The sequence below is a fragment of the Setaria viridis genome, chromosome 3, assembly GCF_005286985.2.
Source record: "Setaria viridis chromosome 3, Setaria_viridis_v4.0, whole genome shotgun sequence".
NCBI classification, from domain to species: Eukaryota; Viridiplantae; Streptophyta; class Magnoliopsida; order Poales; family Poaceae; genus Setaria; species Setaria viridis.
In genome coordinates, this window is record NC_048265.2 from 21580265 (window position 1) to 21602205 (window position 21941).

Consider the following 21941-nt stretch of genomic DNA (forward strand, 5'->3'; position numbering starts at 1 on the left):
AAAAGAAGAATGGACTTGTTCGCTTCAGCTTATTCAGCCGGCTTATCAGTCACCAAACAGTGTTTTTCTCTCACAACAAATCAGCCGTTTCAGCTTTTCAGCCGGCTTATAAGCTGAAGCGAACAGACCCAAATGATTACAATGTTATGCTTCTATGAGGATATACTTTCCCGTTCCAAATTATAGGTTGTTTTGACTTTTCTATGTTTATAAATATTATTATGTTCTAGAATTAGATAGCATAACAAAAGTTATGCATAAAAAAGCTAAAATAAGGACGGAGGAAGTAGTAGAAAAAGTAATGATGGGTAATGTGAGTAAACTGTAGTAGGTTTGTTATTTAAGCTCAAATTATTGATGTACTCGTGAAATTTATTCCTAAGAATATCGAGTGTGGAAAAATAAAATAACATCAATCTGGTTGGTAAAACGATGGGCTAATAAATGTTACTCCACCTGAAACAGATAACGCATAGTCAATGCTGCCAGGACACGCAACGCAAGCATAGAAACGGAGCATCTTGTTTTGTTTAACCGTTGGTTGGTTGGAAATCCCAACCACACCATTAAAAAAACGAAGAGGAGACAGTCATTTAGAAACACCGGTAATGCGACGTCCGGAATCTTTAAAAGAAATATGAAAAATGGACGTCCGGGAAACACGAGAGCTAAGCCTGACAACATCACATTCCAATGTAAACCCATCCATCTCCTCTCGCCCATTTCGATGGCATCCAAGAACGCGTAATCCAACCGGAACCTTTGCTAGATCGCCAGCAGCTGTTAAATATTCACCTTTTTCCCCTTATCGCATATACCTTCCTCCATTACAAGCTGATCGGCGGTTCCTTTCACGCCCGCTCCATTCTTGACGAGGCAAATCCAGCGGTTTCTTTCTCCTCCCCGCGACCTGCACTTAGCGGGCCCGAAAGCGAAAGGGAAGCTGCCAAGCCAAAGGCTGGCGAGGGGGACGAGACGCCGTGTGCAAGCGCTGCCGCAACTGCAAGTTGTTCCGCCCAATAATAGCACGGCGCAATCGATTTGGGCGCGTTGCGTTGCTCCTCTCGCCCTCGCCCCCCGCCTCCTTCCTCCCCACCCTCCCCAATCCCCACCAAAACCACCCGCGCCGTTAATCGCAGCAACCAGCGGCTCCATCGCCGGCCGCGGATTGGGCATCCGCGGATTGCTAATCGATCGGTTGATTGATTGATCGATCGATCGCGGCGAGGCCGGGGAGCCGGCTGCGGTGGCGACCGCACCGACGGTTCTTGGCGGTTGCATGTATGCGGGCGGGGAGAGCCGGCCCAATGGTGCGGGCGACGGTGTTGGGGGAGACGCGCTCCGGCGGCGGAGGCAGGCCGGCCTGTCTTCCTCCTCCCGCGGCGCGGCGGCGGCGGCGGCGGCGGGCGCGTCGTCTTCTTCGTCCGGACGAGGAGAGGAGGAAGGGGAGGAGCATCGGGAAGGCGGGAAGCAGGGCAGGCGCAAGAAGCAGGGGAGGCGCGAGGCGGTGGCCAGGGCGATCCGGGGCGGGCTGCCGACCGCCGCGGTCTCCTGCTGGGGCGGCGGCGGCGTATCGGTGGTTCAGGAGTCCGGCGGCAGGAGGGCGGGGAGCAGGTCGAGCCGGCGGGAGAGGGCGGCCGCGTCCGATGGCGACGCCGACGACGGTTCTGGCCCGGGCCCGGCCACAACAGGTCCGCCGCCACCGGCGGCGCCGTTGTGCTGCTTGTGCCTGGGGGAGGACTTCTCGCTGGAGCCCAACCCGAGCGCCAACGGCAAGGAGGACCCCGGCGTCCGGTCCCTCCTGGAGCGCAACGACTTCTTCTCCGCGGACTGCAACCCGCACGCCGACTTCCCCACCTCCGCCGCCGCCGCCGCTTCCTCGTCGTAGCAGGCCCGGCGCCCGCATCGGTTAGCCTGCAGTACATCCACCATCGCCCCACATTGCGGCGCACACAATTTTACCGACAAAAAAGAGCAATTTTTTCACTCTCCAGCGGTGGGGTTCGATCGGGCCATTGAGTCCTGAAATTCCTTTCTTGGCTTGTTCGTTGCTATGATCGATCTGTACATGTACTTGCCGCCGTGATTTTGAGTAATGGGGAACTGAGTGATGGGCAGCCCGGCATGTCACGCCGCCTTGTCTCGTAGCCATTTGCTGCATCATCTGTCTCCAGACCGTGTTTCGCTGCATTTGATTTGACCGCATGATTGCTTCTGCCATCCACGGCGCAGGAAGCTGTAAGGTGCGGTGCCAACTGCCAAGTGGCAATGGAGGGCGGGCTCACAGGTCAGAGCTCACGGCCTCTGCAATCAAGTGAAGGTTTCGTACGCGTCGATAATTGCTTGAATGAAGAAGTGTAAAGTCAATTGCTTTAGCCAAGGGACGATGTTGCATTCTTTACTGCCTGTAATTTTATTGGAACTCAACTCCATAGGATCAAAGGACGAATGCAACTATTTCTCCGGAGAGGTCGATGGTGCGAGCTGCAAGCAAAACATCAGAAAAGAAGAAACACCGCATGTTCATGAAAACACTAATGGCAGAGGACCACCGGCTGCATTCATCACGGCGATGGCTTTGTTGCTCACGGCCAGTCCATGTCCCGTCGACGAGGACGGCAAGAACGAAAGGCCATTTCGTTTTTTCCCCGTCACGAGAAAAACGATAGAAGACGAGGGAAAGAAGACGAGGCGTTGCCACCTGGATGGATTTGGATGGCACCCGTCCACATCAGCAATGCAGCATGCTGCTGTAAAAACAAGTAAACATGCCAGTGGAGATTTGAGCACACAGTCCCGTGGCCGTTCAATCAGGGGATGAGCTGAGCTTTCTCGTGGAAGAAGCTACACCAAAATCTTGGGCATGATCTGGTCCAAGTTTAATGGTCAAAAAGGCCTGATGATTCTGATGGCAATTGGCATCCTGTGTCTTAGCTAATAAGCAAGTATTATGCGTAGCTGCTCGCGGCACCGGTAGCCGCATGCAAGGTGCCCGGTGTTGGCCGCGTCTTCATCGATCGCGTCACAGGCTCACAGCTTAAATCCACCTCACTCAATCCTAATGAAATGGGACAGTCGCCGTCATAGGCGATGTCGCCTCTGTTCAGAGTTGTTTACTCGAATCAAGCGGCTCTTGAGTAGTTGAGCCGAGGCATCGCCTGACCTGGCCTATGATCGTCTTTGTTCAACGTCCTCGTGTTCTGTCTCTTTCATCCCGTACCCACATGGCCACAGCTGCTTGGCGTAGTGATGGCACAGGTTGGCTAGAGACGGAGGATTTAGAAGCTGGGTTTAATTCCCAAACTTCACATGCGGTATTCTCAAACTCCTGGTTCCATTTTTAAAATAGTTTGAACAGTAATACACTTTTCAAATATATTCATTTAACTTTTCCACACTTTAAGTATGCATATACTTTGAGTAATTGTTGTAAAAAATTATGACATTTGAATTTTTATAGTCTTGATACGCCAACTAATTTCAAACGGAAGGGTTATAATTTAGAATTGATGCGAATAAATGATATCCAACCGAAGTTTATTTTCTTATTTTCTTTTAGAATCCAACATTATGAATGTTTTGTTTCCATAGTACTCCCTATATAAAGTAAAACAATTTTCCTTACTTATAATATTATTTTCTTTGCTTAGAATGTTTTTCTTGGTGCTTAAAACAATTTATATTTTTTATGAAACATTTTCCTTGCTTGAAATATTTTTATTTGTGCTTAAAACAATTTCTATTTGTCTCAGAACATTTTTGCTTGTTGGGCACATTTTTTTACAATATATTTTCTTTTATCAGAACCTTTTTTCTTTTATCAAAAAGTTTACTCAGTGGTTAGAACAATTTTACTTCCGAACAGAACCTTTTATCTTGGTAGAACATTTTTATCTTTGCCAAAAAAAACTTTGGTGCTTAGAATAACTATTCAATTGAATGTTTTTATTGCTCAAAACATTATTTTTATTTTTGTATAACAACTTCTTGGTGATTATAACAATTTCTAGTTTTGTTGAAATAACTTTTTTGTTTGCCCTGGATAGTTTTCTTGGTGTTCATTTTTGCCCTTACTAAGATATTTTTTTTCTTTGCTTTAAAAAACTCCAAATTACTGACTTTAAGTATGAGTAAAGTTGTGATAACCCCCTAAACTATTTTACATTGAATTTACTCCCACAATTATGTCAATAGGTCTAGGCCTTAAGAAAAAAAAAATTCTCCATGCACAATTAGAATTTTTAAGTTAAAACCTTGCAGAATGATACCAGGCATTATAGCATGTCTTAGAGGTCTATGTGAACTTTGGTCATCAAGATACTTGATGGGAGTAATTTGGAAATTTTCCTTAAAATATTATTCTTAGAGGTTTCTTGTTTCTCAGAAGAATGTGATTCATATTAATCACAAATCACAAGGATCAAAAGAGAAGAAAAATGAGAAAAATAAACTAACACGGGCCTTTCTTCCACGTGCTAGCTCGAGTAATTGGGCCTCCTACAGTCCTACTCTACTTGACCGTTGTTGGGTTGTCCAACATCAAAGCAGTTTGCAACATTGTGGAAGGCCGAAGCATAAGATTTCCTAAAATGTGCACGGCACGACAGCAAAAGGAAAACGTCAAAGGAACCAAGACTAATTTATGGGGAATTGATTACTTCCGGCTTGGTTGATAACTAGTGGTGGAGAGGTAGCCAGCCACTTACCACACAAGTGTGGTGGCATCCAAGGTTAGACGGCACAAATCGGTGCCACAAGTCCAAGGTACCACAAGTCTGCCACAAAAATAAACTAGCTCGTACTACCTGGAAATGTGTGGCGAGCCACAGACTAATAAAGAACAAGTAGCAACCTTGTTGTGCGGTGCCGCCTGGCAAATTGTGGATGGAAAGCAAACACACCCACTAAAGACTAATGCTCAAGATCGGACTATGCACGGGTACCTCTTTTTTGAAAGTAAGTACAGGCACCAACTTGTAGGATAATGTATGCTAACATTAGAATAAAAAAATTTCTGCATCTCGTGCATCTAAAATCTAACTATCTTAGGTCCACCTAAGTTGGATTATGAATCATGGGTACTATAATAAAATATCACTTTAGAGTCATGTATAATCTGAAATAAGCTGAGTTAGATTATAGATATAGGTACTATGGTAAAATATCACTTTAGGACCGCATATAATCTGAAATAAGCTACCCAAAACTAACTTATTTTAGATTATTTGTGGTCCCCTAATGGTCCCATGACGATCTTTTACCCTCCTACCCCTTAACCATAATCAGCTTATATAATTTCGGAGGAAACAAACAGGCCTTAATCTACCGGTCAATCAAACCATATCCACCTGGACGTCCATCGTATCACCTAATTAATAACACCGAATGCCACTGTCATGGTCTCTTGTAACCATTGCAATTTTCTAGTAGAACTAGCGCGTGTCCATGACAAATGGAAGTATTGTGAATATATAGTACTTTAAATTTGACAGGGAATGCATTTATTTTTGTGCCAAAAGAATTCAAGTATTTACATTCTCAACTCTTTTAATTATTAAGTATAATTATTATGTTGTATTTCCTCCGTCCCAAATTACTATTCGTTTTGGCTTTTCTAGATTAGATGTATGTAGGTCTAGATACGTATCGAAAACTATGTATCTTGAAAAACTATAACGAATAGTAATTTGGGATGGAGGGAGTAGAAACTACATTTGAAAAAGTGTGATATATATGAAAATCAATTTCAGTGTTATATGCATGCGACATTGCCAACATAAAAACGACTTCTATGCTAATCTAACTCACAATAATTTGCAAATAAAATGAAAAAATATGTTGCCATTTAATTTTATTGATGTTTAAGGAGTTTGTAGATGTGTAATGTTCTCAAAGTATTTTATGACAATTTATCCAAAATTTTTGCACTCTTTGTTGTTGAGAATGGTTATGCAAGAAAGATAATAGTATGAAATAGTTGTTCATAATATTGTAGCAAGTATATAAAAGTAATTAGTTACATACTCATTCCGTTCTAATTTTAGTTCATCTTGACTTTTCTAGATACATGATTTTCGCTATGCACTTAGATATATTTTATGTCTAGATACATAGCAAAATCTATGTATCTAGAAAAGCTAAAACAATTTACGTAGTAAATGTATCTAACTTATATGGGAATCGTGACTAACTATTCTTATTAGCATATTTATGTGTCCACCATCAAAATTAAAGATATATACTTAGTTTTTATAACATCTCCATGTATTAGTATCTTAGACTCTCTTTCAAATCTGTAACTATGCTATGTACATATCCCCTCAAAACATTAAAATTTAGGTCACCTAACTTTTGCAATATTGATCTGAACTAATGATTTACATTCATGGTTAGATTATACGATGCTTGCAATGAATTGATGACAAAGAACGTCGAACCAATAATTTTTTTTACAATAAGGAACCAAACAAATGTGATCCCATACTTTATTCATTCATATTTTGGTTGGAATTTCAAACCCTGACCCACGGTTCAACCCCGACTTCCCCATTCTGCAGCTTCTGACTTCTGCAAGCTGCGACCCATCTCCCCCGCTGTTCCACTTCTCCCGCCCCGATTTGCCCATCGTCGGCTCCCAAGTCCCACCGCGGCGAACGGCGAAGAGCGGCAAAAATGCTCCAGTGCATCTTCCTCCTCTCCGATTCCGGGTAATCTTCGCCCTCAGTCCCCGAATTCCTTTACCTGCTAGCATCGGCTGGTTCCTCGGTCACCTCTTTGGATCCGCCCAAACCTTTTCGGGGGACTGGCGCTGAACTTGATGTGATCCGGGATGGGTTTGGCAGGGAGGTGATGGTGGAGAAGCAGATGGCGGGGCACCGCGTGGACCGCGCCATCTGCAGCTGGTTCTGGGACTACGTCCTCGCCCACGCCGCCGGCGACCCGTCCAAAGTAACAATTTTGCTCCTTGCCCCGTTTCAAATTTCAGAGTTTTCCCCACCGTTGCTTATTACTTCTCGGGAGAACCCTACTTCGTGGTCCTCAAGCTCTTGTTGTGTGTGGTTGGCTTAATTTAGGGAATTCTAGGGCTAATCTATTTTGTTGCTGATGCTATTGTAGAGAAGTTTAGCTACTGCCTGTCAAATTCGAGCTACTCCCTCCATCCCAAATTTTGTGGATGCAATGCAAGTGGATCGACTAAAAATCCACTCAGCTTTTTACTTGATTGATGTACTCATTTTGTGTATATATTTAATGCTAATCAAATTGACAAGGATGAGTCAATGGGTCGAACTGACCAACTATCTTGCATCCCTAATTATGGACTGGATTCATTCTATTAGCCATCCGTTTGATTTGGCTGAATATTGACTTATCTGACTTCTTGGGCTTTGGAAGGTCTTGCAGGTTGTGGTGTCACCAACGCATTACTTGTTTCATATCTATCGCAATGGTGTAACGTTCTTGGCATGCACCCAAGTAGAGATGCCTCCACTGATGGCTATCGAGGTGTGAACTTCATCTCCTTGTGAATTTTTTTTCTTTCTCACTTAGTTGCTACTTGTTTGCTTGGAAGTCCAGTAAGTCTGTAGCTACAACAAATTTGTTCACCAAGGGCAACTAATTTGTTGGAGGTAAAGATTGCTTGTTCTTTGGTACAGAGCATGGTGGGTGCTCTGGTATAACGGTGTAATTCACACAGAAGTTTGAAATCCGCAATGGCAACCACACTGATGCATAAAAGGAATTCATATTTCTGCAACTTGCTATAGGAATATAGTAGTGACATTCGAGACTCAATATGGCGACTTGCTCAAAACTGTAGAGCCAGATAGATTGTCAATTATGGTGTCTGTTGGGACAGAAAATGAAACGATGGAACCATCAAGTTAGTTCTTCTGCTGAACAATATTAGTGAAAATGCTGAACCATGTATTGAATCCATAAAACGTGAAGAATTGTGTAACCTCATTAGACTGTAAATCTCTTTTGGTATTTCATAGTGTTACTGGACACTTGCGTATGAAAAGTTTCATGAATCTTACAGTGAACAATACATATTTTGAAGTACTGTATGGTTTTAGGAAAGCTTTCAGTAAAATCTTGCAAATTCTTCCTGAAAAGTTGCTATCCATAGTTCTGTCCTATCCTGGAATGTACATCTCGCGATACCCTTCCAATTTTATTTATCTGAAATAACAGAGTGTGCAAATCACTGTAAATGGTAACTTTTAGTCATTTTATGGATGTGCTCATATGTTTTGCATTTTCCAGTTCCTTTCTCGTGTGGGTGATGTCTTGACAGATTATCTTGGAGATCTGAATGAAGACATAATCAAGGACAACTTTGTAATTGTATATCAGGTGTATTTTCTTAGTCTCTCCTACGCCACTATATAAATCTGCAGCTGTCGCCTATTCTTTTATTTTGCCATGTGGCTGTTATATTATCATGAATGAGTAGTGCAAACATTATGATGACATAATAGTGTCACTTTTCTTCTTTGCAGGATGATCTGTTTTTACAAATATGACACTAAGGAACTGAATTTTCTAATTTATTTAGCAACATTCAACTCAACCATGCATGTTACATTAAGTTTTGGAAATTAAGACATTGTTTCCTATGAAGCTCATAAAATTTCAAAATTTACAGAAACATCCAATTTCTCTCTTTTAATAGATATGTTAGATTTTGAGGCACATTTAGAAGATCAAGGCAGGTCATTGGCGTGTTGTCGAATTCAACGATTCTGTTAAACATTTCCTAGTTTGCATGCTCCAATTTCAGAGCAGGTTTAGTACTTTAGTTGCTTGAATCATAGTAGCTGGTGCACTCCTTTTGAAGTTTCTCTAAACCTATATTGCTTGACAAGTGCAGATTTTAGATGAGATGATGGACAATGGTTTTCCACTCACGACTGAGCCAAACATCTTGAAAGAGATGATTGCCCCACCTAATATTGTGAACAAAATGTTGAATGTTGTGACTGGTAAAAGTTCTACTCTTGGCAGCAAACTTCCAGACGCAGCTGCTTCTTATGTACCTTGGCGATCAGCAGTAGTCAAGGACGCAAGCAATGAAGTCTATGTTAACATAGTTGAGGAACTTGATGCATGTGTAAACAGGTATTTTAGTTTTTTCCCCTTTTCAATGTTCTAAGTGGATTCATCAATTATGTCGATCTGGCTTTTAGGACAAGGTCACAGTACTTGGTCAAACATCTACTGGAAGCTACTGAACTTTTAGCATATCCATAGTAACTCTTGATATTGCCTTCCAATCCATTGGTGGTACAGTATTCCCAAATTGAGCCATCCTTTGATACCTCCTTTTTATGTGTGCACTGCACTTTAGCAAATGCTACTCCCTCTGTTTCAAGACATATCGTGTATTAGGATTCGAGCAAGTCAAACTTCATAAATTTTCACCAACAATTATTGAAATTATGTGCATGATTAGTATATAAAAGGTACATTGTAGATTCATTCACACACATTTCAATATTGGTTTCATGGAGATTGATAATATATTATAAGAGAAATTAATGGGCAAAGTATATTTTGATAGACTTCCTCAAATCCTAACATGTCCTATAAAAAGAAATGGATGGAGTACTAAATTATATAAAAAAGAGCATCATAAGAGTGACAATTCGTCCTCTTTAAGTCCTAAGTAGTGGTCTAGCACAAGAGCAGATCACAATATCTGACTTTTGTTTTATTTAATTTCTTTCCTTATGTGACTGAGACTCTTTTGTTGTTTGACATCCTTATTCATCGATTGGTGTGCAGAGAGGGGGCTCTAGTAAAATGTGAAGCATATGGTGATGTTCAAGTAAATTGCAGCCTCGCAGGTGTACCAGAATTGACTATGTCATTTGCAAACCCTGCAATTATCAATGATGTTACGTTCCACCCCTGTGTCCGATTCAAGCCCTGGGAGTCAAATCAAGTCCTATCATTTGTTCCTCCCGATGGGCAATTCAAGCTCATGAGTTACAGGTACATATTTACAAGCTATGTTTTTTCCTGTGCCTTCCGTGTGCTCATTGTTTGATGACATGAGCAGGGTTAAGAAATTGAAGAAGACACCAATTTATGTGAAACCACAGCTGACGTCTGATTCTGGGAATTGCCGTGTTAGTGTGATGGTGGGGATCCGAAATGATCCTGGGAAACCCATTGATTCTATAACAGTGCAGTTTCAGTTGCCCCCTCTTATTGTTTCTGCGGATTTGACTGCAAACTATGGCACAGTTGACATCCTTGCCAACAAGGTCAGTGTACTGGCTACCATGAATTCCATAGTAACTCCATCCATGTCTATTTTTTCCTCGTAGTACTCTGTTACCTAGTTTCTGAAATGGCTAAGAGCCAGGAACGGAAATGTTCATTGCATTGATATGGCATCTTTTCCCTGGAGGGCTCTACTTGTACCTTGAAACGCTTGTCTAAACACTAGTTTACTTTGTGCAGACTTGTCTCTGGACAATTGGGCAGATACCAAAAGATAGAGCACCAATGCTCTCTGGAAATTTACGTCTAGAGGAAGGACTTGCTCAGTTGCATACGCTGCCAACATTTCAGGTGAAATTCAAGATTATGGGAGTTGCTCTATCTGGTCTTCAAATTGATAAGCTGGACGTGAAAAACACACCAAGCGCTCCATACAAAGGTTTTAGAGCCCAGAGTCAAGCTGGAAAGTATGAGGTCAGATCGTAGGTGCTTTCAGAGGACATCTGTTAATTTTTGCTCTTAAAGCAAACGAATACGGACCTGGTGCATGGGCTGTCAACGCATCATGATTATCATTTGATGATCCAGAGCCAGCTTGATTTGCGTCACCTTATCCTGTTCTGGCCTTCTTGGCACACTGCAGTTGAAGGGACCTGCCATTCTTCAGATGAATAGATGCCCTGTGCCTGAATCAGATTCTCCTGGCTGCTGGGAAAGCAACTGAATATTTGCCAGGGCTTGTCTAACAAAAAATGATGCAAATAGTGCCTAGTGGCTGAGACTGAGATCAAGGTTTTGAATTGTGGCGTATTGTCATGTCCAGTTCAATATGCAATTATGTATGGATTCGCCGTTCCTGACTGTCTAGAAGGAATGAGGTGATGTTTATACTGTAAATCTTTTCTTTTTGTGTGTGGTAAAGTAATAATCAGGGAAAAACAATCGCAAGGATTAGGTTTGGCTGCAATGTTTCATAAGCTAATTTGCCAATCAAATTGATTGAATCAAAGATACCTCTTCAAAGGTGTTCATAGGACTACAAGTGTGCTTGCCGCAAGACACGAGATTCTCGCTAAGCGGCGGTGGGAACCGGCTCGAACCTGAGTGGGACCCACGCGTCAGTCAGACGGATTGAGTCGTCGGCCAGCCGTCGTTCTCTTCCCTTCTTTCTTAGCGCCGAAGACACGCGCGGATCCCCCCGCGTGCCGTGCGCATCGATCTAGCGCTCCTCCAAGTCCAATCCGACCCATCCTTGCTCGCGAAGGCTACAAGCCTAGAAGAGCCTTCCTCTCCGGCGCCTTCTCCTCCGGATCCCAACTGACTCCGCAGACCAACCGGATCGATGGAGGCGAAGATGGGGCGCTTCTTCGAGTCCGTGGGCAACTTCTTCACCGGCGGCGACAACATCCCCTGGTGCGACCGCGACATCATCGCGGTGAGAACTCCGGAAATCCCATTTCTCTCTGTCTCCATCCGAATCCTTACGGTTTTGATGTCTGCTTGAATCCCGCGGCGGATTGGTGGAGGATTGGGGTTCAATCCTACCCTGCACTAGCGCCGAAGCACACTAGAGAGGTTGGGTATGCGTGGGGAGGGGAGGAACTGGGATTGTATGTATGGAGCGTAGCTGCGTAGGGACGCCTTCTGCAGTTCTGCGTGAGCCCCGTAGTCCCTTCATGAGAGCAAAGATTATTCCTGCAATGTGTGCCCTTGCTGATGCCCTGGTAGGAATAGGATTGTGTTTATCTTAGGTAGCATCACAGCCTACCCATCCAGCACCATGTCTGTCTGTAAAATCACGTTGGTATGTTGAGGGGTTTGTTGTAGCTATATCATGTGACTCTGTGGATGTGGCGTGGATTAACCAAGTTGAATGACCATTTACTTCTGTAGTATTGGAGAGTATAGAGCCATAGGATGCATGACCTTTGCAATATCTATTGTTGGGTCAAGAACTTTGTTAGCCTTGTGTTTTTTCGTTTATTGTTTGCTAACACGAAGTTTCAAAGTCAATCCTGTTGCTACCACTACTCTTCACCCTTGTATTTTGTGTATTGTTTGCTAACACAGAGGTTAGGTATGCACAGGGGGGGGGGGGGGGGGGGGGGGGGGGGGGGGGGAGGGGGGACAAGGGATGGTTTTGGAGGGGAGGAAAAATAAGTGATTCTTCGCCTATAGTTGTTGAACTGAGATTATATCAAGCATAGGGCTGTTTTTTACATCATTTTGGTAGTAGTGGCTTGTTGCCGCTAAGTCATGTGACTCAGTGGCTGTATAATGGATTAACCAAGTTGGTGCCCAGCTACTTCTGTAGTTTTGGAGAATATTGCGTAATTTTCTTTGCTGCGTAGAATTGGGTCAAAAAAATTTAGCCTTGTATTTGTGTGTTGTCTGTTAATGTGAACTGTAAACTCGACCTTGTTGCTAGTTGCTGCCGCTGAATGTGTTTCTCCGTCACGGTTCATGTTATTGTTCCTGCATTGTGTTTGTGATGTTCCGTTATTAGATGGAAACTTGGAATTCAACTCATGATTTGTGGCTTTGTATCCTCAGGGATGTGAAAGAGAGCTTGCTGATGCTTCAACTGAAGGGCAGAGGAATGATAGCCTTATGAGGCTATCTTGGGCCCTTGTGCACTCCAGGCAGACGGACGATGTGAACCGTGGAATTAGCATGCTTGAAGGTTCATATCTTGTTTTTTGTGCACAACTGGCACTTACTTGCAACCAAATGATTAGCTTTTATTGATTGAATTTCATTTTGTCATAACTCATAAATTCTTCTCGCCATGTTTTGATCGATCCATTTGGTTCTACAGCTTCTTTGGATAACTCCGGCAGTCCTCTGCAGACTAGGGAAAAGCTGTACTTGTTGGCTGTTGGGCACTACAGGAATGGTGACTACTCAAAAAGCCGGCAACTTGTGGAACGCTGTTTGGAGGTACACATGCCAGATTATTTAGCATCTAGAATAACAAATATAATTTATGATTCCTTGATACCTTGCAAACTCTGCTACGAAAATGTAATTTAGTCCAGAATATTGTATAGGTTATATTTTTTTAACATACATTTTCTAGGCTGTAACTTTCAACCAAATATTACATACTGCTAAACTAGCTGATCCAACAAGTATGTTAGTACTGAGCACATGGGGGCATTGGCAAACCGTTATAACTACTGTAACTAGAATCATTTCTATGCCATACAACATAGTGATAACTAAGTTCACTATAGGTTCCTATAATCCTTTTTAGCTACTTTTTTTCATCTGAACTATCTTTTCTCAGTTTGCAATTCTTAAACAAGCAAATTCTTGTTTACTGATAGATGCCATCCAATTGATAATACTTGGCTAGTTGGCTGTATATGTAAAAAAAACTGTGTTTTCTTATGTACAGTTATGGTAACAGTTGTGTTTAATAGGTTTCCTAATGTTTTGTATTAATTCCATACTTATACCTGTTTTCATCTTATTCTAGCAACGCCAAGATTATGGAAGGTCATGACTATGGTTTACTTTCCTGACCTACCTGTACATTAGTTGTGTATCCAGAAGCTTTAATTTAAGAATGGACAAAATTTTATAGGATGATTGTCAAGTCATTTTGTTTTGTCTTTAAATCTGTGTTTATTTTGCATGCCAGCTGAATATTCAAGATTTTATTAAAATGCCCAACTGTTAAAGGATAGTTTTGCCTTGGTGTTCTCAATACATATATGTTACTGCCCTGTAGATTCAACCTGATTGGAGGCAGGCCATTTCTCTGAAGAAGGCAATAGAAGATAAAATTGCCAAAGGTGAGATAATTTCATCAGCAATCATCTTTCACAAACCAAATGCTTTTATCCTTTCCATGTTTTCCTTGGGACAATACATATATATTAGTACATCAGCTGAAGTGATAATGCAGTGTATTGATGATGGACCAATTATATGAGCCTGTTTGTAGGTAACGTATTCTTGTTATGGTGCAGATGGTCTTATTGGGATAGGAATAGCGACAACTGCTGTGGGACTTCTGGTTGGTGGAATTGCAGCTGCTGTTGCCAGGAAGAAGTGAGATGGTGTCTGTTCACTAATGAACAAGGAGACGTTTTCTACTGTTCTGGTGTTAAACTGGTGATACTTGAGTCGAATTGCAATAGATTTTATTTGTACAAAGTGACTAAGTGAGTAGATGATAATACTATTGAGGCATTGTAGCCTTTGTTCCGTGACTTGCCCATCGCAGGCGTTTTATTCTCACCAAATGAATCAGCACAATAACACCATTTCACTCAGCAGTTCTGTCTGTACACATCACGACAACACAGGGCACCACAGTTTCATGTTTGTTCAATCATACAAAACAAGAAAAGCTACAAGTCACAGACAAATATCTCAAACCTATATGAATCCATCCATGGCCATTTTACTCAGGACCCACTAGGGTGATCAAGATGCCATTGTAGTAGCCGGACGTGTCGCCGTTGACGTCACTGGTGACCGTCTTGCGGTACCTCGCCTTGTATTCCTCCTTCACCTTCCTCATGTCGACCTCGGCACGCGAGACGATCGCCCTCGTCAGCGACTCCTCGTCTGTGCCGAGCCCAACAATGGAGCTTCGGATCACCTGGAATTTTGGAAGTGGTGTGAATTTCTGTTCTACGAGTAACATCTCTTCAACAGATTGCCAATGAACGTGTGGATTTTACCTCTGCGAAATGCTTCTCGGGGGACGCCAGGCACCACACCGCGGTCTTGAGCACCGCCGCGAGCTGGTCGCTGCGGCGTTCCTCGAGGACGTCGTCGATGGCCTTGCCGTGCTCCTGCCTGAACCGCTCGAACGTCGCCTTCAGCTGCGGCTTGCTCCTCGAGCCGACGATGCGCACGACGTCGCCGCGCAGCGGCTCCTTCCCGGCTACCACCGCGTCGTGCAGCGCCGCGGCCTCCGCCCTCGCCAGCTCGTCGTCGATGAGCTCGCCGGAGTACCGGTACGATGTCACCAGCCGCACCAAGAACTGCGCCACAGACAGACACCGAAGTGAGCGACCGGCCAAGATGGCGAGAAAAAAAATTGTCAGGATCTGCACATGCTGATGGAGATGGACGCAGGCGGCGGGCTTGCCTGCTTGAGGGGGTCCTTGTAGAGCGGGCAGGCGGCGACGTCCTCCTCGAGGGAGGCGGAGTAGGCGGCGCAGTACGCCTTCCTGACGGCGACGAGGTGGTCCGGCGACGAGGCGCAGGCGACCTCGATGAGCACCCACACGTGCCGGTCGCCCTTCTTCTTCAGGGCCTTGTGGGCGAGCTTGGCGTCGCGCGCCGCCGGGTCCATGGTCCACAACATCATCGCGCTCTGGCAGGGGACACCGCCGGCGACGAAGAGATAGGAGGGGACCGCCACGCCACATCGTCAGTTTGGGAATCCAACCATGGAATCGTTGCAAGAAATTCTGGAACGTGGTGGGAGATTTGTTACCCGGAAGTCGCCGGAGAGCTCGGAGTGGAGCCGGTCGAGGAGCGTCTCGTTGTAGAGGCCCTCGTACGCCACGGCGATCTCCGCGCGCTGCGCCGCCGTCCGGTGGCCCAGTATCTCGATCAGCGCCTTCTCGTCCGTGCCCCATCCTGCCCCCAGATTCAGTCCACCATCACAAGATTATTAACTGCTCTGTTCTTGATCAGGGAATCAACAGAGACATCCCAATTTTCAAAGGAAAGAGGACATTGAACACTGCCTCAAAGCAAGAACATTCTAATTCCTCGAACAATATCTTTGAAACATCAACCAATGGACGAGGAATGGTGTGTTTATAGGAACAAAAGAGATGACACAACATTGTACAATTCCAGTGATTGCAGCTCAAGATACCTTGCACGGCTTTCCGAATGTTCTCGGCGTCTTCGGTCGCGGAAGGGACCGGGTTGGGAACCGAGATGGAGGCCATGGACACGGGTCCAGAAGCTGCACCTCCTCCTCCGCCTGGGAGAGCTGGGTCGGAGAAGTGGAGGAAGAGGAGGTTGAGGGGAGGGATGTTATGGATGCACTCCAGGCAGGAGCACCAGCAACACATGGCACACGCCTAGAGACCCCAGAGCTCCACCTGGGATGAGCTCTGCAAAAGCTTCATGGCGTATCCCCCTGACATGTCTCTGATCCATATTTTAGGTTATTGTTAGGAGATTTTTATGTGATTCAAGCTGTAATTCGACGGCCTTGGCTGGTGGTGCGCGCACAGCGTGTTGTAGGGGGCATTTTGGGATTTGCAGCTGGTTAATCATTTGGTTTAGTAGCTTTTAATAGAGCTTGCTGTGTGATGGACATGTTATTCATACTTGTATAATCCTATTGAAGCATATGATAATTGATAAGTAATAATCTACACCAACTACCAGCTGTTAAATTTCTGCATAATTTTTATCTGCAAGCAAAAAAAAATAATAGTAAAGTTAAAAAATTTTACGCGCCAGGTAGGGGTCGAACCTACGGCCTTCTGCTTAGGAAACAGACGCTCTATCCACTGAGCTACAAGCGCCTTGTTTGTTTAAACTCTGATATAAACTGATCTAATACTTTTTTTTATCTTCAATCATACAATATGACAATAACAAAATATTGCCTTCTTAGTTTGCAAGATAGGAAATGCAGAAAATGATGTGCAGCAACAACGGTGGGGATGGGGAAAAGTTTGAAAGCTTTATTGTTACTTAGCCTATAAGGTTTCTTCATCAAATAAAAAAAAAGAGACTATTTCTCTGCAAAAAGATAAAAGGGATTTCAACAAAAGTTGAGAAAAGGTCACGGTGCAAAAGATATTTGATTTCTTTTAGCTCATGGAATATATCAAGGAATATTATGGGCTTCAAAACAAACAATATTAAGGTTTAAGAACCTTTCTAACGTCTGTCCGGCCTGGCTTGCACGTTCCATGATCCATACCACTGTTCTGTCAGCACTTCATAGTTTTTGCTCTGCATGTGAAATGCACACACTTGTTTAGTTTTCTTTCCCTCTTACTTTCAAAGTTCTTTTGCAACAAGGAGTGCTGCCACCAATCAAGAACCTTAGCGGCAAAGCAATTAGCTTGGTCCATCTTTAATTTTTTTGTTTGCCCCAATAGTTTTCAGACAACTGTTTGAGAAACGATCTTCAACCCAAAATAAATAGATGGTACAGTTGGCGATGTTGGAGTTGACAATAGAACTTCCTTCTCATCGTATCCCAAAAAAAAATGTTCTTGCGGATCACAAGCATCTGGCTAATGGTTTTCAACTCAAAAGGTGCATGCAGACAGAGATGCATAATTTGGTCGCCAACACATGGCCACACCATTAGCCAAACGAACAAGGCAGCTATGTGGCGAATGGGCAGTGTTTAATTGTGCAAAGAAATCAACAGCTGAGATCTGTTTGCTGGCGTGTCACCGATCATATAATCCTTCCCAATGCGGCTGTTCGCCTGTTCCCTCCCTCCATGATTGAAGGAGGTGACCCACCCAACCTCGCAGACTAATGAATTCATTTGGCCCACAATTTGGAGAAGACATGAGCACCAGTTGGCAGTTGTACCCCAAGAACGTGATGATAGGTGCCTGCTTATCCATGACAGTACTGCATGTTTCTCACGTTGGGCTGAAGAATGACCTTTGTGGTTGTGATGAGCATGCTAGAAGTTTCTTGCAAGAGTGTCCCTTTTTCATGTCTCTGTTTTCAATCGCATCAATAATGTGAACGATTAAGACTACATAGAATTGGTGCCAGAGGCAGGAAGGCACAAATGAGTGGAGGCCCGGGTCACTTGAAACAGAAGCTATTCCTTAGCTCTTCTCGACTTTCTTGAAAACAACCCTGTCCTGTGATCATATTTGCAGGAGCATATAACTTAACTACGTGAACGCGACACGAACCAACCATGATTTGATGAAAATGAATGATGGTGCTGGTGGCGACGATAAGGATGGCAAGCTGGATGTGTTGTCTGTACTGGATGCTTCACCAATTGGTGATTAGTTTTTCCTCATTCATTGATGAAAATCATTAATGCTGGGATAATCATATATGTTCTCAATATTAGGGTTCTCGGTCCACTTTAAATGAAGTCGCCTGTAGTTGTAAAATCAGCAACTTGGATATATCATTCCTTTGAAAATAGTTTTATTTTTCTTAATATAAGAAATCATGGTCGAGAGCCCTCTGGTCCATTTGCTTTCAACGAGACAGGAAGTTGAGCCATTCAGTGCATCAGATATTTTTAACGTTAGAATTGAATGATGACAAAAGAGCAAAACAATTGCACACACACAACGAGTTGCGTATAATGTCGATGGCATTGAGCACCTAGTGGCGCAGCTTTCTTACCAATGGTTTGTACAGTTTCGCATTATTTGGAGACATACTTGGGCAGCTCATCCATGGTAAGATGGGGCCTTCATGTGCTTCAGATCTGCTACAGAATTTCCATTTAATGCACGTGGTCTTGCTATTACTTATCTGGACATTATATGTAGCTTCATCATGTATCAAAGTTTCATCTTAGCATTATTTAGCTGAAAATGTTAGGTGAACTATTTTTCTTACATCTTGCTGGTTTAAAAAGAACTTTTATAGAGGCAGCGCACCTGAATCCGTATTGAGTAGCACATCTTACAATCTCGGAATCATCCTTGTTGCTAGACAGCTGTGGAGTAGCAAGCGGGATCAATACAATGTAAAATGAAGTCAGCTCTGGGCTAAAATCTTGCTAAACCCAAAGAATTCAGCATGGTGGCGATTGCAGCCTGAATGCCTGATAAACAAGAACATGAGCTATACTGGCGCTGCATTATTGCAGTCCAGTCACACGGACACCTTCCTAACGTCTCCCCGTGTTGCACGATGCCCTTCGATCACTCCCTGAGCTGTCATCGCCCCTTTCCGTTTCAACGGGGACACATCTAGATTAATGGTTACGCACATACGTACACATGTGTAAACTATTGGCGAACCTTTTCATAGTTAGCTGCAGAGATTATATCTAAACGAAAATACTGAATTGCCAGCATTGCCCTTGTTTAATAATTGTATTCGAAAACACACACTTTGCAGTATAAAGATCATCCGCAAGAACTCCCGAAGCAAGAGCCAGAGCAGACAGCGATCCTCTGTTCCTCACTCATCGTCTCCTCTTTCCTCTGATCTTGGCTGGTTTGGTTTGCGTCGGACAACGAACGAAGCAATGGAAGACGAAGTTCAGCAACTCACCAGGGCCTTCTCAGGTAAGCATTTGTGATCGATCATCCTGCAGAGTTATCTTTGTGTCGCCGCCGCCGTCGTTGCTTAATTAGGATTCTGTTTGATGATGAATGCCAACTAATGAAGGTCTTGGCGGTCTCGGCGTGGACGAGCCGACGATGGTATCGGCGCTGGCGCGGTGGCGCAGGCAGCCGGAGAAGCGGTCGGGTTTCCGGAAGGGCTTCCCGGGTTTCTTCAAGAGCCACGGCGAAATCGACCGGTGCGAGGAGGAGTACATGCTGCACCTGGCCGCCGAGTTCGCGCGGTTCAAGAACCTGATGGTGCTGTGGGCGATGCACCCGTGGGAGCGCGACGCCCGGCTGGCGCACCACGTCCTCCACCAGCACCACCCGTCCGCCATCGTCGTGGAGGTCGCCTGCACCCGCTCCGCCGACGAGCTCCTCGGCGCCCGCCGCGCGTACCAGGCCCTCTTCCACCACTCCCTCGAGGAGGACGTCGCCTACCGCGCCAGGGACAAGCCCTACTGCAACGTGCGTGAGCGTCTCCGCTCCATTCGTGTAGTGAATAGTGACCGTGCCGCCGTGCTCTGCTCCGGCGGCGACAGAGTTCTTGATGACTGATGTGAATGGATCGCAAATCTTTGTGCAGTTGCTGGTGGGGCTGGTGAGCGCGTACAGGTACGAGGGGCCGCGGGTGAACGAGGAGGTGGCGCGCGCGGAGGCCAAGGCGCTGGGCGCGGCAGTGAAGAGCGCCGGCGGGAAGCTGGCGGAGAACGACGAGGTGGTGAGGATCCTGACCACCAGAAGCAAGCCCCACCTCGTGGAGACGTTCAAGTACTACAAGGAGATGCACGGCAGACGCATCGAGGAGGATCTCGCCCACGGCAACGAGGAGACCCTGCTGGAGACCGTGCTGTGCCTCGCCGCGCCGGCCAAGTACTTCAGCCAGGTATATATGTCACAACTAACAACCCAAAAGCTTAAGCTGATGACGCGTGGTCGTCGGAGATCGGCAGGAAGATCAGAGCTTGGGCATGGAGTAATAATCGATGTGTGCGTTGCGTGCATATGAGCAGGTGATGGAGGGGGCGCTGAGGGACGGGGCCGACCACCACGGGAAGGAGGCGCTGACGAGGGTGGCGGTGACGAGGTCGGACCACGACATGGACGAGATCAGGGCCGCCTACCAGGAGCAGTTCGGGGCCAAGCTGGAGGACGCCATCGCGGCCAAGGCGCACGGCCACTACAGGGACGCGCTGCTCTCGCTGGTGGGAGCGCACCACCAGCAGTGAACGACGTCCGTGTGAGTGCTGGCTTCTGGTGATGGTGACGAGCTCGATCGATCGATCGAGTGGCTGGTTTCTTTCTTCTCTTCGATCGTCTCTGCCCGTGTTCGTCCGTCTGTCGTCGTGGTTTCTGTGTGTGTGTCGTGTACGTGCCAACGTTGGGGTCTGCTGCCGATCGAGCGGGACTGTTAACATTTTTCTGCTGAGTTTGTGTGTGTGTGGATGGTGAAGAGGTCAAATAAGATTCGCAATCGTTTATTTTCTTCATCACGATGTAGTTGTATCTCACCCTCGAGAACCCATTTCTGTGCTGTTGCTCAGATGCAACCAAGACTTTGATTCTGGTTATGTTAGCTCTGGATTTTGATTATGTTGCGCTCCCGGCTGTTCATACTTGTGGTGGTACCAATGTTTGGGATGTCTCATGTCCGGCCTTGGGGAGCAATTCCCTCACTGTTAAGGTCGCTGCCTGTAATCAACCCACGCAGCAATGGTGGCTCACCACCGTGTATGGCCTGCAGGAGGACATTGACAAGGTCGCCTTTCTTCAAGAGCTACGCGCCCTTCGCGGAACACTAACAGGCCCTTGAGTACTTACGGCTGATAAAAACAATGGTCGCCTATCTAGACGTATGATGGGTCGCTTCAGAAGATTTCTCAATGATCTTGAGCTACTAGAGCTCCACTTACATGGTCGCCTCTTCACTTGGAGTAACGAACGAACACACCCCACTCTGAGCGCATTGATAGGATGTCTGTATCATCTTACTGGGAGCTCCTTTTCCCTAGAAGCTCCCTGCACGCGCTCTCAATGCGGTGCTCCGATCATGCCCCGCTTCTCCTTCAGTTTGAGGATGGCTTCCACCCAAAGCGTTACTTCCGCTTCGAGGCCTTCTGGTCAAAGTTTGATGGGTTCTTGGAGACAGTCGAGTCCGCTTGGAATGGCCCACGCCCAGGCGTGGATCTGCTACAAACCATTGACCATCTACTCCACGAAACTGCCAAGGGGCTTAAAAGGTGGAGTGCTAAAGCTGTTGGTAGCATCCGCACACAGATTCAGGTTGCAAAGGAAGTGATATTCCGGTTGGAGGCTGCGCAAGACTTGAGGTCGGTATCACAAGTAGAACAATCTCTTAGATGCTTTCTCAAGATCAGATTTCTTGACCTCACCTCCCTTGAGTGTACCATTGCTCGATAGAAATCTATTATG

General features: G+C 45.1%; 5 protein-coding genes and 1 non-coding gene across 6 annotated transcripts; 4 read left to right on the forward strand and 2 right to left on the reverse strand.

The window, feature by feature from the left end:
- The first annotated feature begins 846 nt into the window (after positions 1 to 846).
- On the forward strand, positions 847 to 2160 carry LOC140222374 (uncharacterized). Its single transcript, XM_072292796.1, has one exon. The coding sequence runs from the start codon at positions 1280 to 1282 to the stop codon at positions 1886 to 1888; it is 609 nt and encodes a 202-aa protein (XP_072148897.1). The 5' UTR covers positions 847 to 1279; the 3' UTR covers positions 1889 to 2160.
- Positions 2161 to 6523: 4363 nt separating this feature from the next.
- LOC117848414 (AP-3 complex subunit mu) lies at positions 6524 to 11245 on the forward strand. The gene is made up of 8 exons (XM_034729819.2): positions 6524 to 6707; positions 6843 to 6948; positions 7396 to 7506; positions 8272 to 8361; positions 8879 to 9126; positions 9793 to 10002; positions 10070 to 10277; positions 10477 to 11245. The coding sequence occupies exons 1-8, from the start codon at positions 6673 to 6675 to the stop codon at positions 10720 to 10722; spliced, it is 1254 nt and encodes a 417-aa protein (XP_034585710.1). The 5' UTR covers positions 6524 to 6672; the 3' UTR covers positions 10723 to 11245.
- A 140-nt stretch (positions 11246 to 11385) lies between these two features.
- Positions 11386 to 14519, forward strand: LOC117848416 (mitochondrial fission 1 protein A). The gene is made up of 5 exons (XM_034729821.2): positions 11386 to 11671; positions 12790 to 12919; positions 13055 to 13176; positions 13973 to 14036; positions 14214 to 14519. Exons 1-5 carry the CDS (start codon positions 11579 to 11581, stop codon positions 14297 to 14299), a joined length of 495 nt encoding a protein of 164 aa, XP_034585712.1. The 5' UTR covers positions 11386 to 11578; the 3' UTR covers positions 14300 to 14519.
- LOC117848415 (annexin D3) lies at positions 14445 to 16178 on the reverse strand. Its single transcript, XM_034729820.2, has 5 exons — positions 16088 to 16178; positions 15698 to 15843; positions 15347 to 15574; positions 14934 to 15239; positions 14445 to 14851 (listed from the first exon to the last, which is right to left on the reverse strand). Exons 1-5 carry the CDS (start codon positions 16161 to 16163, stop codon positions 14651 to 14653), a joined length of 957 nt encoding a protein of 318 aa, XP_034585711.2. The 5' UTR covers positions 16164 to 16178; the 3' UTR covers positions 14445 to 14650.
- Positions 16179 to 16678: 500 nt separating this feature from the next.
- TRNAR-CCU (transfer RNA arginine (anticodon CCU)) lies at positions 16679 to 16751 on the reverse strand. The gene has a single exon. It is a non-coding gene; the product is annotated as a tRNA-Arg (tRNA).
- A 2459-nt stretch (positions 16752 to 19210) lies between these two features.
- LOC117851026 (annexin D4) lies at positions 19211 to 21101 on the forward strand. The gene is made up of 4 exons (XM_034732924.2): positions 19211 to 19469; positions 19573 to 19976; positions 20095 to 20394; positions 20522 to 21101. The coding sequence occupies exons 1-4, from the start codon at positions 19430 to 19432 to the stop codon at positions 20735 to 20737; spliced, it is 960 nt and encodes a 319-aa protein (XP_034588815.2). The 5' UTR covers positions 19211 to 19429; the 3' UTR covers positions 20738 to 21101.
- Positions 21102 to 21941: the final 840 nt, after the last annotated feature.